Genomic DNA, 10,823 nt, shown 5'->3' with positions numbered 1-10,823 from the left:
CACTCAAATATACCTTTTGAAATCCCACCCAGCGTCAAATAAATAAGCATAGTTCCCTCCCCACTGAGCTTGCTGCAGCTGCAGGGACATACACAGCTGAGCTGTGGAGCATCTGTCTCGGTAATACTTAAACCCCAGTGCCCACTATTGGCTCTTTCCCAAGGTCCAAAAATAAACATGACAGCACCGTTATTTCATCCGACCTGACCATGTGATGTTCTATTTCCCCCGTTTACTGAGCATCTCTCTAATTTAGAGATGAATTGTCTTCATTAAAGCATGGTATCTTTATTGACATTTTGAACATAATTAAATGATCGATATTAGAAGTCAGAGAGCAGAATTCACATACTGTATAGGCAATTCTTGGCATGTTAAGAACACCTCATCGCCCTACTGAGTCATTTATTTAATAACATTGAATATGCATGTGAGAATGATTATGTGTCTTCTAATCATTCACTGTGTGATATGTGTTTTAAAACCTTCAAGGATTACCACCACTCAATCTAACCTCAAGAATTAGGCTACGTTGTGTGAAAGCAGACACACACACACACACACACACACACACACACACACACGCACGCACGCACGCACACACGCACGCACGCACGCACGCACGCACACACTCACACACACACACACACACACACACACACACACACACACACACACACACACACACACTTCCAGAGTGGGACAGCCCCTCTCTCCATTATCTTATTTAGCAGCAGATACACCCAATGTGTAGATTAGCATGACACAGCTGACCAACCCTCTTGGAGCCGACTCACACAAAGATAACAGCAACCGCCGTAACTCACTCAGTCTGGCTGGGCTAAAAAAAAACAAGTGAGAGGACTGTAGTAACTCTCTAATGAGGCTTCTAGAAAATCCCTCTCGAAAAAAGTGTGTCTTAAATATTTCAAATCAACTGAAGGACCAATGCTCTGTAGAGAAAACAATCATAGTATTGTAGTGCCGGAGGAAAAAGGAAAGACGTAGGCAACGTAATGATAACTGTTTAATCAAAACAACAACTTGTACTCTCAGTACAGGACCAGAAAATGGTTACCAAAACTCGTGTGTCTAAACAGGAAGGTGCAACGTTAATAATCCTCCCCTCTGCCCCTAGTGCCAGAACTGGTTCCCTCCCACTACACAACCAACAGTAAGAGGAGAACATGAACCCATAATGTAGTCACTACACCAGCCCCCCCAGTGTTCACCTCAATATTGGAAATCCTCACGGCGAGGAGGGCGTATGGCCCGGCCCCTACGATCGTAGGTAAAGTCAGGAGGTGCGGGAGGAGGTGTGACATCGCCCATCACGTCCTCCTGCAGGGAAGGACGGGGGGCAGCGACGACCGGGGGCTCGCGAGCTGCGGGGGGTTGTCGGGGTCGGAGGGGGGAATGGCCAGGGCGCGGCAGGGGAGGTAGGACTGGAGGCCGGCCTCTGCGCGGTGGCAGGGCCAAGTCCAGGGGCAGTTCAAGGTCCAAGTGGGCCGGTTTGAGGCGATCAACGGACACACACTCAGGCCTACCCCCCATGTCAACCATGAAGTTCTTGGCTCCGGCCTCGATGACACGGAAAGGCCCGTCATAAGGAGGACGTAGTGGAGTCCTGTGGCCATCATGACGAATGAAAACGAACCTCGCTGAGTGCAGCTCCGGGGGCACCCTCGAAGTAGGGACACCATGCTGCGTAGTCGGGACCGGGACGAAGGTCCTGGCGCTGTCCAGCAGGGAGGCGCGCTGAGCGGCGGCGGACCAGGGCTCCGTTGACTTGGGAATGAAGTCACCGGGGACCCGCAGCGGCTGTCCAAACACCAGCTCAGCGGACGACGACTGGAGGTCCTCCTTAGGCGCTGTCCTGAGCCCCAGCATGACCCACGGCAGCTTGTCAAGCCAGTCGCTGTCCGTGAGGCTGGCTCGAAGGGCGGCCTTCATGGATCGATGGAAACGCTCACAGAGCCCGTTCGCCTGCGGGTGATAGGCGGTTGTGCGGTGGAGCTTGACCCCCAGATTCTCCGCCACCGCTGCCCACAGCTCTGAAGTAAACTGTGAGCCACGGTCAGAGGAGAGATCAGCAGGGGTGCCGTAGCGGGAGACCCACACCGCGATGAACGCCCGGGCCAGGTCGGGGGCTGTCGTTGAGGAGAGCGGAACTGCCTCCGGCCAGCGAGTCGTCCTGTCCACCATGGTAAAGAGATAGGTGTATCCGTGCGAGGGGGGCAGCGGCCCTACCAGGTCCACGTTTACATGATCGAACCTCCGCTCAGGCACAGAGAACTGCTCCAGGGGGGCCTTGACGTGTCGATGCACCTTGGCGCGCTGGCAGGCGATGCACGTGTCAACCCAGGCCCTCACATCCCTCTTGAGCCCATGCCAGACGAATTTCTCTGACACCAGCCGTGAGGACGGTTTCCTACCAGGGTGAGACAAGCCGTGTATCGCCTCGAAGGCGGGGCGCCTCCAGTTGGCGGGGACCACCGGTCGTGGCTGACCCATGGAGACGTCGCACAGGAGCGTGGCCCCTGCGTCACCGAAAACCACCTCTTCTAGGCGCAGTCCTGTGTCCGACAACTTGAGAGCCTGGACGGCGGGGTCGGCGGCCTGGTCTGCAGCCATGCGCGCGTAGTCCAAACCCAGTTGGACCGCACCAACCACCGCCCTGGAGAGACAATCCGCGACCTGGTTGGACTTCCCAGCAACGTGCTGGATGTCTGTGGTGAACTCGGATATGTAGGCGAGCTGGCGCTGTTGGCGGTCGGACCACGGCTCCGCCACCTTGGACATGGCGTGCGTGAGTGGCTTGTGGTCCACGTAGGCCGTAAACTCGCGGCCCTCCAGTAAAAAACGGAAGTGTCTGACAGCAAGCCACAGCCCGAGGAGCTCCCTGTCGAATGTGCTGTACCTTTGCTCTCTGGGAGACAGCTGGCGGCTGAAGAATGCAAGAGGCTGCCAGGCGTCCCCAACCCACTGTTCGTACACCGCTCCCACAGCAAAGTCAGAGGCGTCCGTGGTGAGAGCAGTGGGTGCCGAGGGCGAGGGGTGGGCCAACATGGCAGCGCGGGCCAGGGCCGCCTTGGTGTCCTGAAAGGCTTTGACACGCTCCGCCGTCCAGTCCACCGGCTGCTTCAGAGTCTTGCCCTTCTGGGCATCGTACAGAGGCCGCAGGATGTGAGCGATGTGGTGGAGGAAGCGATAGTAGAAGGTTACCATCCCGATGAACCCCTTGAGCTCGCTGATTGTGCTGGGGCGCGGGAAAGCAGCGACAGCTTCTACCTTCGAGGGGAGGGGGGTCACCCCCTCTGCGGAGACCCGGTGCCCGAGAAAGTCGATGGCGTTCCGTCCGAACTCACACTTCGCCGGATTGACAATCAGCCCATGTTGGCTGAGCCGTGTGAAAAGGGCCCGGAGGTGGGACAGGTGCTCCTCCTCCGTGGTGCTTGCGACGAGGATGTCATCCAAGTAGACGAAGAGGAATGGTAGGTCCCGGAGCACCGAGTGCATGAGGCGTTGGAAGGTCTGCGCCGCGTTCTTCAGGCCGAACGGCATCCGCAGAAACTCGAAGAGCCCAAATGGCGTGATTACGGCCGTCTTAGGGACGTCCTCGGGGTGCACCGGCACCTGATGGTACCCCCGTACCAGGTCCACTTTGGAGAAGAAGCGTTTGCCTGCCAGGTTCGCTGAAAAGTCCTGGACATGTGGGACCGGGTAGCGGTCAGGCTTGGACGCGTCGTTGAGGCGGCGGTAGTCCCCACATGGGCGCCACCCGCCGTCTGACTTAGGGACGATGTGCAGGGGAGACGCCCAGGGGCTGCTCGAGCGCCGAACGATGCCCACCTGCTCCATATGCGCAAACTCCGCCCTGGCGATGGCCAGCTTCTCCGGGTTGAGGCGCCTGGCCCTGGCGTGGAGGGGAGGCCCCTCGGTCTCGATGTGGTGCTCCACTCCGTGTTTCACCGTGGGCGCGGAGAAGGTGGGCTTGGTAAGGTCGGGGAATTCGGCGAGCAGCCGAAGGTACTGGTCACTTTCGGCGAGCGTATTGGACCACCCGCTGTAGACCGCCTCCCCCTGCGTACAGGCGAATGAAGCGAAAGTCTGTGAGTTGACCAGGCGCCTGTTCCCCACGTCCACCAACAGGTTGTGGGCGCACAGAAAATCCGCACCAAGGAGGGGAAATGTGACAGCCGCTATGACAAAATCCCACGAAAAACATTGCCCTCCGAAGCACACGTCCACCGCCCTAGTGCCGTAAGAGCAGATAGGTGTGCCGTCCGCGCCTGCCAACTGCGGACCACGCTCCTCCTTCGCCATATCCGATCTCTCCGCCGGAATGATGCTCCACTGGGCACCTGTGTCACAAAGGAAACTGCGACCAGAGGCGGTGTCTTGTATGAAGAGCAGCCTGTTGGTGACGCCAGCGCTCAGGGCCACTACTGAGCGCCGGCCCCGCCGTTTCCCGTCGGTCCGAAGGTGCAGGGTGAGCGGCACCGTTTGGCCCTGGCGCCAAAAGTGGCGTGGTAGAAACAATGGCCCGCAGCGTTACCCTGCTGGCCAGAAGGTCTGGCGTCATCCTTCGCTCTCCTGCGACGGTCGGGTGGCGGGGCGGCCGCGGGAGCGAGCAGGTCGGGGGACCGTTGAGGCATGGCCAAGACGAACCGGTCCGCCTCCCTGGCCAGGGCGCGGGGCTCCATGATGGCGGTGTTGGCCAGCGCCATCCTAACTTGAGCTGGCAATGTGCGCATGAACAGCTCTGTGAAGAGGATCATGGGGTCTTCTGTACCGAGCAGGTTTAGCATCCTCTCCATGCTCGCAGAAGGCCTCTCGTCACCCAAGTCTGACATGGCAAATAGGCGACGCACCCTCTCCGCAGTGGACAGTTCAAATGTCTCTAGAAGCAGGGCCTTGAGGCGCTCATATTTGTTCGTCGTCGGGGGAGCAGACAAAAAACCTACCACTCGAGCTGCGGTGGAGCTGCCCAACATTGCCACAGCATGGTTGTACCGGTCGTCGTCGTCATCGATGTCACTTTTATTGAAATGTGCCTCTACAATAGCAAACCATGCAGCAGGCGTCGAGTCCCAGAATTCTGGTAGCTTGAGAGTGGGAGTGTGCGCACCACGCGTTACCCTGACAGGGGATGGTGATGGCTGCCGCTGGTTCGAACGTCTTCCCCGCCCGGACATTTTGCAGGATTGTAATGTTCGTCGCTGGTTTTTGTACACAATTACGTTAACAAAAATCCACGTCGGGTCACCAGTGTAGTGCCGGAGGAAAAAGGAAAGACGTAGGCAACGTAATGATAACTGTTTAATCAAAACAACAACTTGTACTCTCAGTACAGGACCAGAAAATGGTTACCAAAACTCGTGTGTCTAAACAGGAAGGTGCAACGTTAATAATCCTCCCCTCTGCCCCTAGTGCCAGAACTGGTTCCCTCCCACTACACAACCAACAGTAAGAGGAGAACATGAACCCATAATGTAGTCACTACAGTATCTAAAAAACCTAAAATGTTAAACTACACTGAAGAAAATAAATGCCTGAATAGTTGGTCTACTACTCTCCGTTGATCAACAATATGTTGATTTGATTACAGTTACATTAACAGAAACGTTGACAAGTTAATATAATATAACTGACGTTGATTTTTTAAGTTGTTAAATTGGTTTCTACAACTACACACCATCCACTGTTTTTTTTTTTTTTTACTGTGTATAAACCCCTTATAAACCCTTTATAAATGGTGCCTCAGTTCTTTCAATGAATGATGATAACATGTGATGCTCTGATACACCTTAATAGCTCAAATCACACAATAGAACGCTTTAAAATACTCTATTCCAGTCTCCTTTAACCTGTACTATAGCAATGACAATAAAGACCATTCATTCATTCATTCATTCATTTAAGTATAATACACTTCTGACATGGCGCTCTACTTATATCACAACGAACCAACCTATGCCCTATCTTTACTTTATTGTAAACATGTATTTTGTTTGTCTTGCCCTCTGGTAGCACCTGTGTGTGTTTTTGTTGTTGTTGTTTATCTGTTGCTCTCTTTTAGTTTTAGTTTTAGTGTTTTTGTTTTTTGTTCTGTTTGGTTTTGTTTTGTTTGTTGCTGTTTTTGTTTTATTTGTTTTTTCTGTGTTCTTTTGTCTGTTTTGCCCGGATTGTGATGTGGGTATTAATGTGTGTCTGTCTTTCCTGTTGGATGTTGTATTGTCCTAATCTCAAGAAAAATAATAAAAAATATTTGCGGGAAAAAAAAAGTATAATAAGGAGCACACCTACAGCATTGCTCTCGAATGAACCCATACATGCCAATGCAGATCACCTGCGGCGGCCTGTGCAGGTAGAGGTACAGGTGTAGGTGTGGTGTCCCAGGACGAACAGGAAGAGACGTTGGAATTGTGTCACGGAGCCTTTCAGAGGGATGCGACTATTAACACATCGTACATGATGTGAAGTGTGTGTATCATATGCTATGGCTGATAAAGGTCCTCTTTTAACGTCAGCTATCATTTTTTACCTATCGATCGGGGCGGCGATATTTCAGATTTTGGAAGAACCAAATTGGAAATTGGCCAGATCCAAATATACCAGTCAAAAGGAAAGGATTCTTACAACATACCCCTGTTTAACGAAACAAGACCTGGACAATATTTTGGAGGTAAAAAAAATGCGTCAAAAGACTTGCGCCAACAGTACTGCTGGATCAGTCGCTTTACTCATCTTGATCTTTTGCCTGTTATTGGTAGGCTGGTGTACTGAACGGTGTATCAGATCTTCAATGTAAAGTCAATGTAAAGTCAAAACTAAAACAAATAAGAACTATTTAGGGTACACATCATAATGTCATGTATAGGCTACATTACATTTAGGAAAACGGTTCTTGTTACAGTACAGGCCAAAAGTTTGGCCACACCTTCTCATTCAATGTTTCCTTTATTTTCATGACTATTTACATTGTAGATTAGTTACAGTGCTCTACAGAGCATTAACAACAAAAAAGCAAAGGGTGGCTACTTTGAGGAATCTAAAATATAAGACATATTTAGAGTTATTTCACACTTTATTGTTAAATACATAATTCCTATGTGTTCATTCATAGTTTTGATGCCTTCAGTGAGAATCTACAATGTACCAAATAGTCATGAAAATAAAGGAAACGCATTGAATGAGAAGGTGTGTCCAAACTTTTGGCCTGTACTGTAGTTACTGTAGGTGAAATTGTAATATGAGTCCCACTGTAGGCCTGCTTCTATAGTGGGTATCAGTACAGAAGCAACAGAACAAAGTGAGACCACTCTGGAGCATTTTGTGTTTCACTGCTCTTCAATCAACTAGCAGGCAGCAGTGTGCATGTTGGGACAGCCCAGAACTGGTTTTGCTAGTTTCATCGCTTGGGGGTGAAACAAGACATTGTCTTTGTAAAATCAGTAACATGGTTGAGTGAGTTTGTAGGGTGGTGGCATCTAAGTAGGCTACAGGCAATGACAATCAGTCGAAATATTTAACTAATCCTTTGTGTAGGTTCAACTTAGTTCATGTGATTAGTTTTTTGATAAAATGAGAAAGTGTGAAACTACGACCATAGTGGTGTGCTGTACCTGGGTGTGTATATTCCACAGAGAGAGCACAAACTGAGATAAGATTACTCAATGATGGTGTCTGAGTCACAAGCTCAAATATTGGCAGAAGGTGTGTCTTCAATTCTCAATTTCAATTACTGTGCAACTGTTGCTACATTACTGCCAACTTAAGCAAGATCTCCAAACTATCTTGACTATCATTTCCATGAAATGCCATTGTTATGACATTAACTGGTCACATTTGCTCGTATGATGGTATCTCTAGGTGGTTGTATTAACATGTAACACATATGCTTGTATGATGGTATCTCTAGGTGGTTGTATTAACATGTAACACATATGCTTGTATGATGGTATTAACACATATGCTTGTATGATCTTACCTCTAGGTGGTTGTATTAACATGTAACACATATGCTTGTATGATCTTACCTCTAGGTGGTTTCGGAAGCTGCTGGGCAAGGTGTGACCATCACTGGGGAGAAGTTCTTCAACAACTGGGACTGGTCAAACTCTGTTATCTTTGCAGCCACTATCGTCACTACCATAGGTGTGCAATACTTGAGACTTAGCTGGTCTATGATCTCTGCTTTCTCAAAGCTTTAGTACAATAATCCAGTTCTAAGACTCCTGGATGAGAATGAAGTGGCCTAGAAATTCATTCATCCAACCCTGGCCTGGAGCATGGAGAAATGGGACAATACGGAGAGGATTTTTTCTCAATAGCAAATTATTTGAATACAAGACAGGAGGCACTGAATCACGTACATGATTCTGCCTCATATTAAATGCAACCCATCCTATTAAATGTTGCGGCGAAATTCAGCGGAAATTGTAATCTCATTTGGTGTCTTGATCTTTTTTTTCCATTTGCAGGTTATGGTAATGTTGCTCCAAAGACGGTTGGGGGTCGTATCTTCTGCATCTTGTATGGACTCTTCGGGATTCCTCTGTGCCTCACCTGGATCAGTGAGCTAGGATCCTTCTTTGGGGACAGAGCCAAGCGCCTCAGCGAGGTCCTGCTCCGAAAAGGCCTTTCTGTGGTAAGAATCTTTTTTTCTTTTTTTATTATTTAACCTTTATTTAACCAGGAGGGCCCTTGAGATTAAAATCTATTTTTCAAGGGAGACCTGGCCAAGATAGAACACCAGTACAAGCACAACGTTACATAACAAAAACAGACAAGAGACAACAGATAAAAAATCCATCATCTCTGGAGGTACAGGGATATTGATAGGATGCTTTAAGGGAACACTGTGTTATTTCAGTTGTGTACAGGGGACATTCCAAACACCATCATTTAAACGTTTTTATTACATTGTCAAATAGAGTCAGATTTAGTTTTTTATCTCATTACTACGTTTTCAGAAAAAGGTCCAGTTGATATGTACGACCATCTTCCTCCTGTATGGGCTGCTGGTACACTTGGTGTTCCCCCCGTTGGTGTTGATGTCCCTGGAAGGGTGGTCCTACCTGGAGGGCCTCTACTTCTCCTTTATTACCCTCACCACAGTCGGATTCGGAGACTATGTAGCAGGTAGAGTCAGCTTTACATTTTGGGAATTGTTAGAGGAAATTCAAGTGAAAATAAATATACGTATGTGAAAGAATTTATTCAATTTAACTCTTTTCAAACAGGTGTCAATCCAAACATAGACTACCCGAGACTGTACCGTGTTTTTGCCGAGGTGTGGATCTACATGGGCTTGGCCTGGCTGTCTCTGTTCTTCAGTTGGAATGTGCACATGGTGGTGGAAGCCCACAAAGTGTTGAAGAAGAGGAGGCAGAGACACAAGCTCCTTCTGGACCAGCAAGGGGAGCCTGAGGAGGACAGACACAGTCCGCGCCGCCTGCTCACCGCTGTCGACATTTTCAACTTCATGTCTGAAAAGGAGGAGAACTACAGCACTGTCATCAAGGAGATTGGTGCTACGGCGAAGACAGGGACGACAGCTTCAGAGGAGGTGAGCCGCTCGAAGAGCTGTAATGACCTCCTGTCTGATCTCCGCACCCTGGAATGCTCCCCGCGTCAGAAGCGCCGCCTCAGCATTAGTGCGAATGTGTTGATCAGGCCAATGGACATAATCAACCCTGGAGAGGAGGGCCAGAGGCTTATCCCAGAAGACTACGGAGATCCCGCGCCTAAGGAGAACAGTGTGAATAATGACACTGCAGAGGAACAGGTCGGGTCTGTGTTTGACTCAGAAGAGAACCTCAACCCTGTCCCCCCTGGGCCTAATGACAGCATCAACAATGAGGAGAATGTTGTTCAGAATCTCGATAGCGGAGGGACGAGGTTTACTATATCTAAAGTAGTGGAGGGAGCTAGGAGAGAGGAGAAGGATGAGGAAGGGTGAAGCCTGAGATCCTCTTAAAGGAGAACTCTGATGTAGGAAATGATGTCCATGAGGTCCTGACCCCTTCAGACCACCAGAGACAATCACATGCTGTCTCAGGACAAGGCAGCCCCATGTCTCCCACTAGAATGTGTCTATGGTGGAGATCGAGTCAAGTGGTTTTACTTTTTTTCATTTTCATTTTCATTTTCATTTCCTTTTCAAAAGTATTCCATAAGTTAACTCCTTTAACTGTTATACATCTTTGTTTTGCATTTGTTCTAATCTTTGTTTTCATAAACATACATATTCCTCTGAGTTCGTAATTACTCTGTCTAACTTGAAATAGTCTCTGGATACAGTCTGGAAGCATCTTATTTTTTACTTTATACATTACTTGTGCCATTTTGAAGTCCACCAATTCTTTAAATTTGAGATCATAGGTGTTTATGAATAATTTGTTAGTTGGTTCTTGATAGGCAGCTCTGTTTATAATTCGTATAGCTCTTTTCTGTAGTAAATAAATTGGATTTGTGATTGTTTTGTATGTGTTTCCCCACACTTCCACACAGTAAGTTATGTATGGAACTATTAGAGAACGGTATGTGGTGAGAGAGAGAGAGAAGGGATGACATGCAGGAAGTGGTGAGAGAGAGAGAGAGAGAGAGAGAGAGAGAGAGAGAGAGAGAGAGAGAGGATGACATGCAGGATATGTCCTGTAGGAAGGATGGGGTGAGAGAGAGAGAGGATGACATGCAGGATATGTCCTGTAGGAAGGATGGGGTGAGAGAGAGAGAGGATGACATGCAGGATATGTCCGAACCCTGTGGTTACATGGTCGACACTTAGTGTGTTATGCACCTAAGCCCTCAAATGG

At 49.1% G+C, this 10,823-nt stretch overlaps 1 protein-coding gene across 1 annotated transcript; it reads left to right on the top strand.

Annotated features, from left to right (window-relative positions):
* Positions 1-6,502: 6,502 nt before the first annotated feature.
* On the top strand, positions 6,503-9,967 carry LOC308166752 (potassium channel subfamily K member 5-like; the record flags this gene model as incomplete). Its single annotated transcript, XM_080541077.1, has 5 exons — positions 6,503-6,688; positions 8,049-8,160; positions 8,487-8,653; positions 8,979-9,147; positions 9,249-9,967. 5 exons carry the CDS (start codon positions 6,503-6,505, stop codon positions 9,965-9,967), a joined length of 1,353 nt encoding a protein of 450 aa, XP_080397203.1.
* Positions 9,968-10,823: the final 856 nt, after the last annotated feature.

The sequence above is a fragment of the Nansenia antarctica genome (genome assembly GCF_963989245.1).
Source record: "Nansenia antarctica genome assembly, chromosome: 10".
NCBI lineage: Eukaryota > Metazoa > Chordata > Actinopteri > Argentiniformes > Microstomatidae > Nansenia > Nansenia antarctica.
This window is presented reverse-complemented; position numbering and strand designations above follow the sequence as displayed.